The 17,956-nt window shown below is 53.8% G+C and overlaps 2 protein-coding genes across 7 annotated transcripts in view; one reads left to right on the top strand and one right to left on the bottom strand.

The window, feature by feature from the left end:
- The window catches only part of Drc1 (dynein regulatory complex subunit 1), a 34,417-nt gene extending 32,704 nt beyond the window's left edge, over positions 1-1,713 (top strand). For both annotated transcript variants that reach the window (XR_015621987.1, NM_001007009.1), the window contains exon 17: positions 1,512-1,713. Coding sequence is in view for 1 of the 2 variants with exons in the window: in NM_001007009.1 (NP_001007010.1) it covers positions 1,512-1,568 (57 nt within the window). In the remaining variant the exon portion in view is untranslated. The remainder of the gene's footprint in view (positions 1-1,511) is intronic.
- Positions 1,714-2,085: 372 nt separating this feature from the next.
- The window catches only part of Otof (otoferlin), a 96,601-nt gene continuing 80,730 nt past the window's right edge, over positions 2,086-17,956 (bottom strand). Inside the window, exons 26-47 of one of the 5 annotated variants that reach the window (NM_001276720.1) lie at positions 17,445-17,606; positions 17,165-17,284; positions 16,517-16,678; positions 16,230-16,392; positions 15,568-15,698; positions 14,476-14,505; positions 14,076-14,207; positions 13,639-13,705; positions 12,089-12,225; positions 11,858-11,992; positions 11,531-11,668; positions 11,128-11,255; positions 10,854-11,024; positions 10,083-10,243; positions 9,263-9,405; positions 8,866-8,954; positions 7,029-7,127; positions 6,647-6,888; positions 6,030-6,208; positions 5,830-5,930; positions 5,237-5,439; positions 2,086-3,075 (exon numbers count right to left, since the gene is read on the bottom strand). In NM_001276720.1, the coding sequence (NP_001263649.1) occupies positions 5,259-5,439; positions 5,830-5,930; positions 6,030-6,208; positions 6,647-6,888; positions 7,029-7,127; positions 8,866-8,954; positions 9,263-9,405; positions 10,083-10,243; positions 10,854-11,024; positions 11,128-11,255; positions 11,531-11,668; positions 11,858-11,992; positions 12,089-12,225; positions 13,639-13,705; positions 14,076-14,207; positions 14,476-14,505; positions 15,568-15,698; positions 16,230-16,392; positions 16,517-16,678; positions 17,165-17,284; positions 17,445-17,606 (2,871 nt within the window). In that variant the 3' untranslated portion in view covers positions 2,086-3,075; positions 5,237-5,258. The remainder of the gene's footprint in view (positions 3,076-5,236; positions 5,440-5,829; positions 5,931-6,029; positions 6,209-6,646; positions 6,889-7,028; positions 7,128-8,865; positions 8,955-9,262; positions 9,406-10,082; positions 10,244-10,853; positions 11,025-11,127; positions 11,256-11,530; positions 11,669-11,857; positions 11,993-12,088; positions 12,226-13,638; positions 13,706-14,075; positions 14,208-14,475; positions 14,506-15,567; positions 15,699-16,229; positions 16,393-16,516; positions 16,679-17,164; positions 17,285-17,444; positions 17,607-17,956) is intronic. The other 4 variants (XM_087554898.1, XM_087554900.1, XM_087554899.1 and 1 more) reach the window with 4 other exon arrangements.

Genomic DNA, 17,956 nt, shown 5'->3' with positions numbered 1-17,956 from the left:
TATGTGCGGCTGGGGAGCAAACCCAGGGCTTTTGCACACGTCAGGCAGGTGCTCTGTAAACTGAGCTACGTCTGTGTCTCCCTCCTCCCTTTCGTGAGAGCTGCCCACGTTGTAGTGCAAGCCTGCCTCGAACTCATGGACTTTCTTTTTAGTCTCGCAAGTACTGGAGTGACAAGCAAGAGGTTCAATGCCTGAACCATTCTTAAGTTTTTTAAGTGCGTGTGTGTGTCTGTGTGTGTGCTCCCATGCCATGGCACACGTGAAGACAACTTTGAGGAGATAGCCTTCTCCTTCCACCATGTGGGTGCCAGAGACAGGACTGGATGTCAGGTTTCTATGCAAGCACATTTCCTGCAAAGCAACCTTGCTGGCTTACAACCATCCTTGTTTGTTGGTTTGTTTGTTTCTCTTCCCTTCTTCTCTTTCTTTCCTTCTTTCTTTCTTTCTTTCTTTCTTTCTTTCTTTCTTTTTCCCTCACTCTTTCTTTCTTTCTTTCTTTCTTTCTCTCTTTCTTTCTTTCTTTCTTTCTTTCTCTCTTTCTTTCTTTCATGAGATAGCATGTCTTTACATAGCCCTGGCTATCCTGGAACTCACTATGTAGACCAGGCTAGCCTCAAACTCATAGAGATCCATCTACCTTTGCCTCCTTAGTGTTGGGATCAAACACATTCTTCACCATACTTGGCCAGAATTAATTCTTTTTAAAAACAATACCAAGTCCAGAAGTAGCTTCTGGGCCCCAAGGCCCCTTCCCACCCTTGAATGCTCTAACAACTTGCCAGGGGCTAGGCAGAAACTCTCCTCCCTGGTTCACAGAGGGAAGCAAGTTTGGAGACTTGGTGAGAATCTCACAGCACTGAGCTTCCCCTTGGTCCCCATGACTGAGGGTCCCCTTGAGTGGGGAGCAGATTCTGTGCTGTCAGAGGTGTCTGCTCCAGTGACAACCGTTACTTGTTACCATGGACTGGCCAGAGGAGGAAGGAAAAGTCCGGGTGACCTGGCTGTACACACTCTAGCTGTGGTGGGATACTTCAGGGTGGTGCTGGGGCCAAGGTGGTCATGACAGTCTCCAGTCCCTTGTCTAGCTACAGAAGACATACTGCTCCAGGCTGATCTGAGGTCCCAGGTCACACCTGGAAGGTGGATGGGGTGAATCTTGATATCATGATGGTTTCTTAGCCTGTGACAGGACTCAGACATTTGGGGACATATGGCCTCTGTGTCTATGGATTCCTTTGTGTACAAGAGGGAGGAGACGAGGGCTAGGGGCAAGGCTAGACTGAGAAAACAATGGGGCGGGGGGATTTAAGGAGGATGATTGGTGAGCATGAAGAGTATTCCTGGGAGCACTATCTGGAGGCAGACGGGAAGCCCTGCCATCCTTCAGGGACCCCAACATGTCTCAGCTTTGAAGAAGTCCCTTTGCAGGGACTTGGACTCTGGGAGAGTCAGCGTCTGCACGTGAGCCCTCACAGAAGGCAAGAAAATGACCTTCACCCTTTAATTTTCAGGTAAATTTGGAACTGCAGGTCCCTCCAACTCAGGGCTTCCGGATGCCCTCAAAATAGAGAAGGCTGTGCACAGCCTGGTGTCATAGAGTCTGCACCTGTCGCCTGAGAGCCAGGCCCTCCCTGGATTCTCCTGAGCTGCATCTAGCTGCCAAAGCAAAGCAGTGCTGCTCCCTGAAGTTCTAATAAAGTCTGTGAAAGCTTACACTGAATGCTGTGGAAGAGGCCAGGTCGACACGGACAGTGGTCCTGCCCTAAGTAGTATTACAAAGCTTTGTCCCTGGGCTCAGATGGGAGAGACTAGCACCAGGCTCCCTTTCTGTCCTTGGGGAAATGCTGGTCTCTATGGGTAGAGACTGGGGCTTTGTATAACTTCACATCATCCCCCAACTGAAGGACGTTCTCTACGCTTTGGGGCCTCTGGGTCTACCATGGTGTGCGCTCTCGGCTGTGGAGGTAGACTTTTCGGTTTGCAGCCGAGGCTGGCAGCTCTGTGCCTGAGGCCCACCTTAAATGCTGCTTCACAAGAGGTTACCCACAAGAGTTTCACCATCCCCCCGCCCCACAAACCTATCCCTTTCTGCTCCACTTCTGTCTCAGAGTTTATTTTATTGAGCGAGAGAGAGGGAGAGAGAGAGAGAAAAAATCACACTCAAGAAAAGCAGCCAGCAGACCCGCAGAGGCAGGAGGGCAGCACTCAGCGTACACTCGGGTGTGGCCGTCGGCAGGCAGGACAGGGCAGTATTCAGGGCGGCTAAGGACACCCGATTTACTCTTGGAGCTTGCATACTAGCTGGCACGCGCTGGGCTGGCCGAGGCAGAGGCATCCCTGGTGATAGGAGCCTGATGCTACGTGGCCAAGTGGCTGTGGGGGGAGGGGGAGCCAAGAGGAGAGCATGCGCAGGAGCAGCTGGCCACCGCTGCCATCTTGGTCAGGATGCTTTGTAGAGTGATGTGCTGCCTCTGCTGGCATTTCTGGTGCTTTACACGTGTTCCTACTTATCGGAGCCTTGGACACTGCCCCATGTTCCTTGGTTCATTTCACTGGAGCCTTAACACACGATTTGGAGAGCACAAGGGAGGGTTGGGCCACTACCACTCTTGGGGCTGGGCAGAGGAACTTGGTACCTTAGAAAGTGGGGCGAGAGAGTATCTGGTTCTGAAGGTCAGCTGTACCCCAAACCCCAGGCAGGCATGGGACTAGTTCAGGCAAGCAGCACTTTGGGGATGGGGTGGGGATGGAAGCCCAGCAAGCGTCTTGCTCAAGGCTGCCAGGCGTGGTCGGTTCCGCAGGGAGCTGGGAGAGAGTCCAGGTGAGGGAAGGCAAACGCAGCAGCCCCTGGAGGGATGCTGGGGCGGGCTGGGGCGGGCTAGGGTGGGCACGCTTCATGCCCCTAGGAGCTTCTTGACCATGTAGCCTGGGAGGCTATAGAGGAAGAGGGCCAGCATGAGCAGCCCAAGCAGGGCCAGCACAATCTTGATGATAAGCCACTTGTACCGGGTGCAAATGAGGTACTTGATAGATTTGAGTGGGTTCAGGAACCAGACGAACGCCGTGTCGGGTCGGCTAGGGTGGGGAGAAGACAATCAGCATAAGCTACCCACACAGGGCTCCCATCTCTTTGTCCTTCCGTAGCGAGTGCTAGAGCTGGGGTGGAGCCTTTATCAGATTGCCAGCATCTAGACCCTGTCTTCTCTGGGAGACCTCTGCTGCCTCAGCTCCGCCCTGAGCCTAGGTGACAGTTTTGTCAGGGACTCAACCCGATAGCTTACAGTGATGAACTAAAACAAACTTTAGTATTGCAGGCTACACGTCCTTCCTGAGATCGTGTATATAGTACATCGCACAGTCTTCTGTCTCCCCATATTCTCAGAAAATCAGAATTGTTCAACTTCCTTCTGCCCTTCCTTCCTTCCTTCCTTCCTTCCTTCCTTCCTTCCTCCCTCCCTCCCTCCCTCCCTTCCTCCCTTCCTTCCCTCCCTTTTTGGGAACATGGTCTTAATTAGCCTAGGCTGCCCTTTTATTCACCATGTAGCCAAGGATGACTTTTTACTTATCTGCCTGCTTCTACCCGCTGAGGGCTGGGATTCCAGGCATGCGTCCCTATCCCTGGTTTATGTAGCCCTGGCCATTGAACCTAAGGCTTCACAAATGCGGGGAAAGCGTTCTGCCCACTGAGTCACATCCCTGGCCCTCAAACCTTCCCTTTAGGATAAACCCACAGATATTATCCGCAGCAAGCATCAGAGCAGCTTGAGTGCCGTGCTTCACGCTCCACGACTTGCCAACTCAGGGTGCTAACCTGCTCTGCTTTCTGCAGAGTTCTTCGGTAAAGTCCCCTCGTCAGCCTCTACTGTCTGAGGTTTGTGTCAGAAGATCAGCAGGCTCCGTAAAATGTCACAATACAAAATTAAAGTGTTGGATATACTCTGGTGTGTGTGTGTGTGTGTGTGTGTGTGTGTGTGTGTGCATGCCAGTGAGCACAGCTGTGTACACAACAGTGGCCAGAGGAGGACAGAGAAGGTCCTGCTGTTGCACTCTATTTAAGCTAGAGTCTCTCCCTGACCTGGAGCTAGTCTGGCAGGCAAAAAGCCCGGGAAATCCTCCCATGTTTACCCGTAACAGTGCTGGGGTCCCAGGCTCAGATGCAGCCATGCCTAAGCTCTTTTTGTGAGTGCTAGAGACTTGAACTTGGGTCCTCACGCACTTTTTTTTTTTTTTTTTGGTTCTTTTTTTTCCGGAGCTGGGGACCGAACCCAGGGCCTTGCGCTTCCTAGGTAAGCGCTCTACCACTGAGCTAAATCCCCAGCCCCGCCTCACGCACTTTTGACTGAGCTATCTCCCCAGCCTCTGGATATACTTTTCCAACAACTGCCCCATCATCTTTCAGAGGATGCGGGCCATACCCCCATTTAAGAGGGGCAACAGGGCAAGGACGTGGGTCCAGGTTGCCTGAATTTCTATCTCCTGATATTGTGGGCAGGTTAGACCCCCTTGAGCCTCAGTTTCTTCATTCGTAAGATGGTTTAACAGGAATTCCTTTTCCTGGACCTAGGGAATTAGTGAACTGAGAACATGCTGGCAGATCTCAAAGCCTATGGGTACATACATGGTCCTCAGCTGATGGCAGCTTGACTGTTTTCCCTGGTGGAACAAGTTGTCCTGGGGGTAGGAACCAGCTGTGCCCAGGGAGACCTCTATCACAAGGAGGAGGAACTGTTTCGGAACAACCCTCGCCAAACCCCACCCCCTGGACCGCCCCGCCCTCTGGACCGCCCCGCCCCCTGGACCGGACCGCCCCGCCCCCTGGATCATCCGGTCCATGTCTCAGCTTCCTTCCGCCTGTGGAACTGGAGTAGAATCAGAAAATAATTCTCCTGTAGCTGGTAAACACTAGACTGGCACTTTGGCAACCTAGGCTGGAGACCCAGTGCCGCAGAGCCAGGTGACCTTGAACAAGCTATGTCACTTCTCTGACCCAATAATATAAAAATTATAAAATAGCCATTTCTGGTTCTGATGAGATTTAAAGTTTGAAAGTTTGCAATGCATGTTTATGTGGGTGCACATATGTGCTGGGTTCGTCTGTGTATGCTTAGGTGCGTGTGTGTACTTCCATATATGTGTGCACTGTGCGTTCGCATATGAAGTCGTATGTGTATCTGTGTTTGTTAAGTGAGTCCTATGTGCTGGTCAGCCCTTGTCTAGAGGCAGAAGGAAGAAGTACCAGACCCAGGCGGCTGCAGGGCTCAGGCCCCAAGGATCTTCTTGGCCAGGTAGCCAGGCAGAGAGTAGAGAAACAGGGCGAGCAGCAGCAGCAGGAGGAGGAGCAGCAGGAGTTTGAGGAGCAGCCAGCGGTAGGTATGCCACAGGAAGTAGCGGGCAGACTTGAGAGGGTTCAAGAACCAGATGAAGCTTGTGTCGGGCCGACTGGAGCATTGGGAAGGGCAGATGAGCACAAGGAAACAACAGGAGGGTGGAAAGGGGCTTGTCGAGAGAGTCACGGGGAAGCCCACCTACAGCCAGCAGCAAATCTAGCCACCTTTGGCGTGCTTGCATTGCCCTTGTCAAAAAACTAGGAGGAACCCATATCACTATTGGACTTGGTGGCTGGGCTCCCCTGGAAAGGAACTGCCTTCTTTGCTCATGGGCTTTCTTTGGTTTAGAGGGAAGAGGTAGCTTCAGGGCTGAAGGAGGGGCTCCCCCATGATGGGGCTGTGAGCCGGGAGGGAGTAAGGGCAAGAAGACCAGAAGGGTCTGGGCCTCTTCTCTTTTCTGCTCCCATGGTGTGATTGGGGGTCTCGGCAGGCAGGAACTCACTTGGGTTTTTCTAGAGGGTCAGGTTCATTGCGAGCCAGGCCCACCGGGTTCTTCTCCGCCTCCTCTGCCGTGAGGAGGTGTAACTCTGCCTCTACTTTGCCCTGAAGGAAAGAACAGCAGAATTCTGGTGTCCGAACCACAGGGCTGGGTAGCCCAGTCTGGCCCATGTAGGTCTTACCCCAAGCAGGAGTTGTACCCACCGTGAGTTCAAATTCATCATTCTCATTGCGGGCCAGGAGGGGCCACCAGCCTTTGACACGTTTCTGTTTAAAGATGGAAACCAGGGGCACATCCACCTCCCCGGTGGCCATCTCCATGGTGCACTGCTTGGCTGTCTTGGCGCCCCTCGGGAACCGGTTCAGGTCCAGCTCGATGGCCCCTGCGGTAACATCGGAGTCAGTTTCCGGTGGACATGGCAGGGGTGGGGACTATCCTGCTTCCTCCTCTTCCACTCCCGCTCTGGTTTTGCTCTTTCTTAGAGTGTCTCTAGGCATCTGTCACCATCGTCCTGGCTTTAGGGCATCACCCACTGATGTCTTACCAAAACCCAGGCTTGCAGATGCAGATAAAGACGGTGCAATCTGAGACCCAGAGAAATCTGCCTCCCTAGTGATTCCTGCTAGTTCCCCATCAGTGTTTACCTCGACCACCTAGTATGCCCACCCCACCTTGTTGCTCCAGTTATGACCCTGACAAGCAACTGGGAAGATTCTTGGAGAATCTCTGGCTCTGAGGACTAGGTGACCCCCTCCCACGGACTCAGCCTGCCCACCCCTGCCCCTCAGCTCTAGGCCCCAGGTCGTTCTTGGTTCTGCACCCAGGAAGTCATCGGCTGAGAAGTGGTCAGCGTCCCAGATCTGCAGGGTGAGCCGCGCAGGTATCTTGTACTCCGTCTCATCCCAGGAGAACATGGACTCCTTCTTGGACATAACGATCTTCTCTTCGGCCGCCAGGTAGTCGAAGGGGAACAGGTATCGCCAGTTGAAGTTGCCCTCACCCGTGAGGGAGTGATAATGTACGTCTGTGTCCTGTTTGTCCTCCTGCTGGCCCTTCAGCCACCTGCTGGGAGGAGTCACCGGCTCCAGCTCTGTGGCCACACTGCAAGGGCCTCTTCCCACCCCAGGACCCCCTTATCCAGTCTTCCAGGAAAGGGGGCATGCCCGGTTCAGCCTCGCCCAGGGCAGTGACTGTCAACCCACCCCCTCACAAAAATATCACTGGACTTCTCTCCCGTGAAGAAATCGTCGTCTTCCAGGACCACCTCATCTGTGTTCCACACGATGACGCGCAGCTCATACCTGGACAGGTGCAGGGAGGCCCATCAGCAGCCTGGGGTAGGGCTTGCCCCAGGTTCTGGGGACAGGTCAGGACTGGGTCTCAAGAGAAGCCCCAGGAGACTCGAGTGGCTCGGAGAGTTGGGGATGAGACTAGAGGGAGGTTTCTGTTCAGTAGTGCCCAACAGTTAGGGGAAAACCAGCCAGTCTGGATCAGACACCCATGAACACTCCTGGGGCTTTGAGGCTTAAGATGGGGAGGAAGAAGAGGAGGGGCCATGCCCAGCTATCCCCATGTAGGGAGCAGCTACCATGAGGCAGGTCGTATATTCTGTGTGTGTCTAAAGGCCAGAGCTTTGTTTCTAAGAAATTCCCAGTTAAGCTCAGTGGCCCAAAGTGGAAGCCCACGGTTCTGGGTTCCTTTATGTCCTTGTGTTAAACAGGACGTCCATTTTGAGTTTAGTTGAAATTGCAAACGAGGTGGTTACATTTCAACCATTCTGAGTGAGGTGAAGGTGTGGGAATGTGGTTCTCTGCAATAGAGCTGTGTCTACCCCTTCGTGGTCAAGCCTGGAACAGAAAGCATTAGCCTCAGGCTGGAGGTTGCTACAGGCAGAGCTGGCTGCATCATTTGCTTGTGGCCAGAGTAAAATGGAAATACCAGGCCCAATCCCTATTTAAAAGTCCTCAAGAAACGGTAAGGGTTGTAGCTCAGGGGTAGAGTATCTGCCTAGTGTGCATGGGGCTCGGGGTTCAATCCCCAGTATTATCAGAAAAGAAAACCAGTAAGAAATCAAACACGGGCAGCTTTGTATGCCCAGAGGGTTGGCCCCAAATCCAGGGGCTGATGATATGCAGCAGGCAGTGACCATCCTGGCACCTTACTCAGGGGGACACTCAGCTCCAGGAGCCAAGACCACCTAGGTGGGGCAGGTGGCTTAGCTTCAGGTTGGCACTTCCTCCTCTACCACCTCTGGTCCTTTTCAGGCATTCAGTCCCCTATGTTGTGGCAGTCACCCGGAAGAAAGGCTGGTAGAATGTTATGACAGTGGTGCAGAACAGGCTCTGATGGGTTCTTCTGTGTAGGATTGCGTGTGTGTGTGTGTGTGTGTGTGTGTGTGTGTGTGTGCGTGCGCGCGCACGTGAGAGTGTGTGTGAGAAAGTGTGTGTGTGTGAGAGTGTGTGTGTGAGTGTGTGAGAGTGTGTGTGAGTATGAGTGTGTGTGAGTGTGTGTGAGAGTGTGAGTGTGTGAGTATGAGTGTGTGAGTGTGTGTGAGAGTGTGTGTGAGAGAGTGTGTGTGAGTGTTGTGTGTGTGTGTGAGTGTGTGTGTGAGAGTGTGTGTGTGAGAGTGTGTGTGAGAGTGTGTGTGTGAGTGTGTGTGTGTGTGAGAGTGTGTGTGAGAGAGTGTGTGAGTGTATGTATGTGAGAGAGTGTGTGTGAGAGAGTGTGTATGTGTGTGTGTGTGTGTGTGTGTGTGTGTGTGTGAGCGAAGGTGGCTGTGAGGGATGGATATGTCTGTGAGAGGGATAGCACGTGTAAGAGTGTGCCGGGGTGTGTGTCATCTCAGTCATTGTGGGCAGAGCAGAAAGGCCCCAGAAGTCATAGGCTGTTCTGGTTCTCCCCTAGAAGGGCCTGGCCACACCTAAGGCCCTGGGAAGAGTGACTCATTCAGGCTGCCTTCTACCTGAAAGAAGATCTAGGCTGTGGTGGGAAGTAGCTGAGGTGGGGCTAGGGGATAGTATCCTTGCCCAGAAAGCTCACTTCTTGGGTTTCCTGGGGGAGATATCCAGAGGTGTTCCAGGGGCCGGCATATCCATGGGGAACATATCCACCCACAGCTCCAGGCGGCCCTGAGGAAAATAGGGGTGTGGCAGATGTCTCAGTGACTTTTCCTTCTGCACAAGGAGCTCCATTCTCCTGGCCTATCTAAAGGTGCATGCCATCAATTTCTAGCTTTGGATGCTAGGATGTCTTATAATGTCACCAATATCCAGTAACAGCTTCTGGGGCAGGGAGCCAACAGTCTGATGTAGGTCTCAGAACCACACTTGCCCTTCAGGTTGGCCTCATTGGGGCAGTACGTGGGAATACAGTGGGGACACAGGGAATATTGTGAACTCCATTTCTACCCTGAGGATTCCAGCCACGTGCACATCACCTGCTCAATGCCTGGCTTGTCAGGGTTGAGCAACGGCCTGGTCTCCACGTGCTCCGGTACAAGGCGGCAGCCCACCCGGGGGATGTCCTCCCAGTGTCTCAGAGCAGACAGTGCCACGTGCTCATCTGTGGGCTTCCTCTGACCTGTGGAGGCCAGCAGATCAGGTGCATACACCTGGCCTCTTCAGAACCAGGGGGCCCTGAGTCATGACCTATCTACCTTACCTTTGTTTTATTACTAGGGAGACAGACACTGAGGAAGGCCAAGGTCTCAGCTACACCCCAGGCTCCAGAGAGACCCACGACCCTGGCTTACCAGGCTTAGGGAAGTTGAACAGAGAACCCTGATGGGTTGTGAAAGGGATAGACAAAGGAGGAGAAACCACTTCTGTGGAGGTCTAAGTTCTCCAACACAGACCCTTCCTTCTCTAGCCTCTGGGAAGTGTCTCATGGGGAGAGAGGAACAGGGTGGGTGGAGGTGGGGTGGGGCTTGGAGTCAGAGAGACTGGGCCCACATCATTGCTCTGCCTCTGTAGAGATGTATGACCTTGGGCAAGTCACCAAACTAGAACTTGGGTCCCAGTTTGCTCTTCTGTAAAGTGGGGGTATTTTCCTGGCCCATTGGGGGACGAATGAGAGAGAAAGAGGGGAGTCAGTGTGTGAGATACAGGAGAAAGCATTAGGGCAGTGGCTGGGCAGGCTGGTGGGGGCTCTGGGGTATGGAGCACAGGGTCACTAGAGGACATCTGGAAGTCCCCCATAGCAAAGTGTGGCTCTCTGATGGCCTCTGAAGCCTCCCAGCTGCTTCCAATGTCCCTTACCATTCTCATCCTCTATCTCTGAAGGCCCTGTGAAGACACGGTTGGCGACCTTCACTCTCCCATGGGGACCAAAGTGGGGGCCGTCCACTTTGCCCTCTTTGCAGAGGCGGGTCAGGATCTGGCTGGGCTTCATGGGGTCTCTCCAGATATTATAGCCATGTCTGTGAATGGGAAGAGACACAGGCATGAAGTGGTTCAGGCTGGGTCCTCCCAGGTGGCAGATCCTTCTAGCTAGTTCTCCACAATTGCCTGTTGCCTACATCAGCAATGGGCCTCCTGCAGCCCCAGGTTCACCCAAGACACTAGGACTGCTGGGGCTGGTCCTTCTAGTTTGAGCTTTGGCTCTGACATCTAGGTGCTCCCCAACCAACCATCACCCCATCATCCCTTAAGAGCCCTTGTGAGGTATCAGGTAACCAGAGAAGGAAGGGACTTGACCAGGGCCACTCAGCCTGTAAGAGGCAGAGGCCTTTCCAGCCCTGCCCCATCTCTTTCTTCTTTTCCCCATTCTGCCTCCTTTGTCCTGGAATCCTTTCCCTGCCTTATCTTGGAATATTCAGGCCCGGCCCCTGAAGCTACACTCAGAGTGTGTGGGGTGAAGGCATGTCCCAGGACCAAAATCCTAGCATGGTCACCTTTCCAAACTACCACTCAGAGTCCTGTCTTAGTGTTAAGATGCAGCCGTGCAGCAGACATCAGTCCCTTCCCAATCCTTGCCCCCAGCCTGTCCCCAGCCCCTCCCCAGCAACTGGGCCCACTCTGTTTTCGCACATGGAATAGGTCTGCGCGATGCCGCAGGTAGCACGGTGCTTGCTGTAGAAGCGGTTTTCCAGGTCGATCTTGGTTTCTCCGATGAGGTCATCAGTGCCCACCAGATCCCAGTCGTACACAGCCACTGTCAGCATGGACTCCATGGGGAAGGAGGCCTCAATGTCAAAGGACCTGTTGGAGGGGGTATTCAGAAGAGGGTATAGGTTGAGACGGGTAAGGGGTGAAGACTGGACTAAGAGCCAATGTGGGCACAGAGGGCAGCTCGAGGCCTTACTTTCCAAAGACAGGGTTGAGCTGCTTGGAGATGTAGTTCTCCTTGTCTCGGATGTCAGTCTTGCCTAACTTGATGGCGATATAGGGGTCGGCTTTGCCATTGATGTCAGCCGGGTGCAGGTCTGTGGCCTAGGCAGGGTAAGTGGTGCCTAAGCAGACTCTTGGGTGCCCTTGTCCCATTCCTGAGGGACCCATGATGTTGAGAAGTGGGGACAGAGGCATTGGTTTAGAGACAGAAGTCTCACTGTGTGGCACTACGGAAGTTGCTGGCTCTTGTTGCCAAGGCTGGACTTCCTCTCTAGAAGTATGGGGACTAGACCAGTGGATCCTTCTAATGTCTTGGAGCAGTCCCTCCAGCAGGAGGCCTGGAGGCCTGCAGGAAAGGGATGCAAAGGGAGTCTTACCCGGACCACATAGATTCGGACCAGCACATTAATGGGGTCATTGCTTGGGATGCCCTGGAACATTCCGTAGGTGGGATCGTAGCCAGCTTCACGAGACACATCCTCCGGGAGTGGCACTTTGTACACACAGAGGGAACCCTGGAGCAAGGCATGAGGTGGGGTTGTCAGGCTGCCAACTAGCCTACGGTGGAGGCACACACTGTGACAGGGCCGTAACACTTCAGTTGCTGGACCATGGAAGGTCCAAGGATTTTAGAGGCAGTGATGAGGGACGTAGGGAAATGAGGTTGTGGGGGATCAACGGCTGGGCCACACTCTTTGCCTGACCTTGAATCGGCCTACTATGCGTTCTTCCTCTGTGGAGCCATCCTCATCATCCCCAGTCTTGCCCCGTAACAGGTTGAACGTGTGCAGCCAGTCCTCAAAGTTGTCAAACTCCGACTCTAGCTCCTTGGGATACACCTGGGCAGGACTGGCTGTCAGGCCTCATGCCAGCATCTGGCCTCATCTGCTGCCTCCCACCCTACATCTGGACAAGGTCTACTCCCAGCCCCCCACCTTAAGCTCGTCGATCTTGGCTTTCTTCTTCTCAGGAGCCTCCGATCCCTGGCCAGGGCCAGGGTTCTGATTTTTCTTCTTTTTTTCCTCCTTTGCAGCTCTGGACTTCTCCTTGTTCTTCACTGGCCCCTTCAGGCCTGGCCCAAAGTAGAAAAGGAGGCTCTAGTCAATCTAGGGCAGTGTGGGGCAGAAAGGGCCAGAGCAGGAAGGTCTGAGCCCCAGACCTGGCTCCACCACTTTTCCCCCACTTAATTTTGGACTCTCAATGTATTCTACGAGGAGGTACAGACAGCGGGTTATGCCCGAGTCAGGGGCACAGACTATTGTCTGCTCTTAGCAGAGTGAGTAGGGAAGGGTTTGGATCTGGAGTCAGGAACCTGTCCACTGTCTGCTCCCTTGGTTCCCTAGGTATATATTAACAAGGTTGTTTCCTACAAGCATTTCCCAAGCTGAATCTGGTGGAATCTGAGGCCTAAGTGCCACTGGCATGCTTAGACAAAAAGGAAACATTTACATAGTATCTTTCTTTGAAATTGATAACACCAGTGCTTGGGGAGATGGCGCAGAGGTGAAAAAGCTAGCTATGTAAGTGTGAGGACCTGAGTTTGAACCCCTGGAATTCATGTAAAAGTTGGGTGGTAGCATTAGTGATTATAATCCCAGAGCTCCTATGGGGACATGGAAGGTAGAGACAGGAGAATTCCTGGAAGCCCCCAGGCCAGCTAGTCAGGTGTACACAGAGGCAGTGAGAGCCTGTTTCAAGCAAGGTGGAGGATGAGGAGAAACACATGAAGCTATCCTCTGAGCTCCGAGCCCATGATGTGGTACATGAGCACTTCCCTTCACACACAACATGCACACACACACATACACACACACACACGCTCATAGATACATACACATACATAGACACACAGTCATAAACACACAGACACACACAGACACACAGGCACACAATCACACACAGATACACAGTAACACAGAGACATAGGCATACACACAGACATATGCAGATACACAGACATACAGTCACACATACAGACACAGGCACACAACAGAGACACACACAAAGTCACACATAGACATACACTCATACAGACAGACACAGATACACATAGATACAAAGATATACATACTCATACACAGACAGACACACATGCACACACACACACAGAGACACACACACACACAAAGATACACACAGAAACACACTCGCATCACAATACTCATATAAAGGCTCTGAGAAGTGTACCAAAGGAATGCACTTAAACCAGCATTTCCTAGATGGATCTGTCCCCAGAATCTTCTTTCCCTTCCAGAATAGTATTAATGTAGTTCCATGGGAGAGGTTACAGAAACTGTGGAACAAACTAGGAGGTCTCTTCCAGCTCAGATGTTCTATTGATCTCCATGGTTGCTGAACTGAGCAGAGTGGAACTGCTGTAGCAGTCCTTAGCTGGATCCTTGGAGCCCAGACCAGCACTGAAGGAGCAGGTATTGTTCCGGGTGGAGGGATCTAGAGATCCGGATGCTGGGGGTCCAGGGCTCACCCTCAGTGCTATCCATTTCTTCCTTCTCTTCCAAATCAATCCCAGAGGTCTCATGTTGTCGAAGTTGCTGCCAAAACATGAAGGGGCTTTCCTGACTTCCCAGTTACTGATGTCTCCATAGCCTGTGGCGTGGCATCTTCAGCTTCTAGACACAAGACTAGAGCTGCTCAGCGTCTTTGTGACACCTATCTTTGGGCTCACACAACATCTGGTATGGTACCTGGCTCATCATGAAAATGTCAGAGATCTTTGTGGAACACACAGCTAAGCTAGGAGGTGAACTGCCCATCAACCTGAGGAGGGAGGGCTCTGAAGGGAGGGCTCAGGGAACTGACTCTGAGGGTTAGAGTAGGAGCTGAGGGTGTGATGTACAGCTGGTTCAGCTGCAGCCCACCCCCTCCATTCCTCCTTACCCCCCGACTCTGCCCAGGCCTCACCTCCTTCATTGTGTCAATGGAGGCAAAGTACTTGGACCACCAATCCAGCATGCTCTCATCGGGTTCCTCCTCCTCTGCCTCCTCTGATGGGCCTTTCTTTTTCTTCTTCTTCCTTTCCTTCTCATCTTCAGCCTGGGGGGTTGGCCAGGTTGACCACCCCATAGTTTCTCCTACTCTCCATTCTTTTCCAAGACTCTGAATGATTCCTACCCACGGCCCCTCCATCCACCATAGTACTGTGGGAGGAGTCACAGCCTGCCACTGTGAACCACAGGCCCAGGCAGGACTGTCACTCAGGGAAGGATGGCTGGGCTCAGGAAAGTCCTTCAGGCCCGGCACCGGTGTCAGTGAATGGAATGGTTCTCCTACCCCGAGGCCCTTGCATGGTTCCCACACTTACCACATCCACCTTGACCACAGCATCAGAAGTCTGCAGAGGGAAAGAACCAAGGAGACAGGGCAGGATTAGCCACTGAGAACTAACTGGAAGGGGCAGGAAGCAGGGCAGCCCAAAGGACAGGAGCCACAAGGCTGCACACAGCTGTGAGCCCCTTGCCCTTGACTACAAGGCATTCAGATTCAGAAGGGCAGGCTACCTGCGAATGTGACTAAGGGCCTACTCGAGGCTCCCTTTGCTGTTCCCTCTGGCTTACTAGACCCATGGCTGCCTGTATCTTAGAGTCACCTATGAACAGCTGGTGAGTCTTCACTGGGGAGGTGATGGGGGGCGTGCAGCAGAATATTCAAAACCAAGCAGCTTGGCAGTGAGCTTTCTAGGCAGCGCCACCAAGAGCTGCAGCACCACCAAGAGCTGCAGGACCCAGTGTCTCATGCTGTCCTTTCTAGAGACCATTGGCAGCCCCAGGCCTACTCACTGGCCCGGTCAAAGGAAGATCATTTTAGATCAGGTCTCAGAAACTGGGAAATGCCCCAGGCTGTGTGAGGCAAGTGACGCAGTGAACAGGAGGCTGGAAATGTGGGAGGGAGGAGGAAGGGAGCCCTTTCAGGGTTCTGGGCAGGACCTCAGAATGGCCAGCTGGAGGCGGATCTCTCCCGCCCTCTACTACAGCCTTTTTCTATCAGGTAGACACTCCCAATCCTGAAGCCAGAGGACTAAGTCCTTCATCATGGGAATCCCCAGCCTGGGCTCATGGGGCAGCACTTGGCATGGAAAATGCCCTCCCCTCCTCCGTACAAAAGACGCCTGTCTCATAAGCGGTCCATCACCTTGGGGGTCACTTCTGAGGTGAAATGATGCAGGTTGCCACCTCAACGCTACCCATTACCATTCCATGTCTCGCCTGTGCACACTGTCTGCTCCCCGACCCCCTAGTACCTGCTGCAGACAGTGCTGTGTGATCAAAGTTAGCTTCTGACAGCTACACGGAGAGGCAAGTCAGTGCTGCACTCCCAGGAAGGCCCGCCTGGCTCTCCAGTGTGCTACCTGTGCTTGCGTGTCTCCGGCCAGCATCGGGCCGGCCACTCGCCTTACCGCATCCAGCTTCACCAGGGTCTCCAGCTTCTTAACTGGCACTTCAGGTTCCATGCTCACTACAACCTCCCCTGTGGGGCAAGAAGAGGGGCCCCCATTGCACAGCATGTGGTAGCCCCGGAGAAGCCTGACTGGACAGACAGAGAGACAGACAGAGAGAGAGGAGGAGGAACAGAGTCACAGTGAGAGGCATTAAGGAGGGAAGAGCGTGATCTGCAGTGGACTCTGGAACTTTCTCAGGGCAGAGGAGGGACAGGACTTATATAAGAACAAGATGGTCCTGAGGAAGCGAAATGAGCTAGAGAGAAGGGTGGGTCATTGTGCATCCAGACAGCAGAACTGAGGCTAGACCTGGAGGTGAGGCCTAGGAGGCTGTCTCCAGGGGAGGGACTGGGTCTCCTCCAGCACCTGGTGGAAGACGTCATCTGCCCTCAGCCTTCGGAGGGCCTGTCCAGTGCTGGCTCTGGGCCTCAGAGTAAGGGGCAGCCCTGTGCAGCCTTCTGTGTTCCCAAGGGAGTCCATCATCCCCAAACCCCACCGCACTGCCATGCTACCCCTTAGACAGATGCTCTAGAAACCATGATGGGTGCTTGAACTGCATTATGAGATGGGACCCTTCTAGGAGCCCAGTAGAACCAGACCTGGGCTTTAGGTGGCCCTACCTGTGGTGTTCCAGTTGGCGGCCGAGCGGTCCGGGGGTCGGTAGATGAAGCGTCGTAGTGAGCTGACTGCATGGGAGCCCACCAGGGTGTATCGTCCAAAGGCCCGGCAGTCCACCACCCGGATGTTCAAGGGTGGGTGCAGGAGCTCATTCTCTGGGAGGTCCTGAGGGATGGTGGTGACAGTTTACAGTCTACACCTCAGAGAAAGGGCCCGAAGAGGCTCCAGCTAAGGCAAACTTCGCTGGTCATACCTAGCCCTGCCCAGATCTGTCAGCTCTTACACTCACCACTTCAAACCACTTGACCAGGGTGTTGAAGTTGGGGTTCTTCTTATAATTGTGGATCAGGGACGATTGTACCCCTTTTCCCGCACACTCGATGTCCACCCGTGGCCGGTCCACCTGGGCCAGGTTCACCCTCTTTAAGTCCCTCAGGCCCCAGAACAGCACCTGATAGCGGAGGGAGAGTGTGGTTCTGTAGAGGGAGCCAGTGGTGGCTGGGAAGGGTGACCCAGGAGAACAGGGGTGGGAGTAGAAGCTAGATGGCAGTGGGCAGGCACAGGGAGGACAGTGCAGACAGCGCCAGGAGGCTGCATGAGGGGAGTGCCCTCCGAAGGCTGAGGCAGTGTCTTTAAGAGTAAAGATCACTGTGGAAGGAAGAGGGCTTAGAACGGCTCTGGGCACAGTGATGTGACTGTCAGAGCGAAACAGCCTAGGCTGGGCTGGGACCTGAGTCAGTGCTGCTGACTAAGGAGTGACCTTAGACAAGCCCCCTCCACGCTGGACCCTTGGTATCTTTTTTTCTGAAACTGAGAAGCATCCCTATGGGACTAGGAGTTTGATGGCTCGTGGCCCTCTATGTAGCAAGAGAGAGAGGAACAGGCCTTGGGCGAAGGTCACGGACGGGGCGGGGAGGGGCACAGCGCCCTCACTCACCTCCACTCTGTACTTGCTGAGCACGGGCCGGATTCCCACAGGCACAGGCATGATGGGCCCTCTGTCCATGTCCACTGGGCCATTGATGGGTGGCAGGTCAGCCTTCCCCGATGGTCCAATCTGAGGAATGAGGTCATAAACTCAGTGGCGAGCCCAGGGAGAGGGGGCCCTTTCCGCAGTGAGTTAGTGTCATGAGAACAGAAGGGACAGGCAGGCCACAGAGCCCAAGGCCCCTTGAGATCTGACTCTCAGCCCTGACCCCCTTTGCTTGCCCCCTGACCTGCAGCAGCTCAAAGGCAGCCAGTAGGTCTCCGGCCGTGGCGTTGCCTCGGTAGATCTGGTAGTACTCAAGCTGGGGCGGGAAGCGAGGCGGGCAATATGCCTCGTCTGCCATCTTCACCAGGGGCTTGGCAAAGGTCCGGCCCATGAAGTCAGCTTTGCCCTAGCACAACAAAACTCTAGAGTTCCCTTGGGCACCCCAACAGTTGAGTTGGCTTGTAGGCAGCGTTGGCCCTTCTGATCCTTCCTGCCTACTCCAGAACCTCCATGGAAAGACTGCTACTGATTGTGATTTCGTACAGGGAGGGATCAGAGCCCTGGGGGTGGGGGTGGGACTGTGACAACAGGGCTTCCTGGTACACCTCTGGAAGATTTGGCCTCAGCATGTTTTATCCAGGAGATGGGAAACACCATGGTTTGCACCTGGTCCCCAAGAGGCTCATGGTTCTGGAGAAGGATCAGGCTGTGGTGGGTGGGCAGGAGGCACCTGGAAAACTTGGTGAGTAGCCCACT

Source organism: Rattus norvegicus, chromosome 6, assembly GCF_021556685.1.
Source record: "Rattus norvegicus strain SHRSP/BbbUtx chromosome 6, alternate assembly SHRSP_T2T, whole genome shotgun sequence".
Lineage (NCBI taxonomy): Eukaryota > Metazoa > Chordata > Mammalia > Rodentia > Muridae > Rattus > Rattus norvegicus.
The sequence above is the reverse complement of the archived record's forward strand: the minus strand, read 5'-3'. Positions and strand labels throughout refer to the sequence as shown.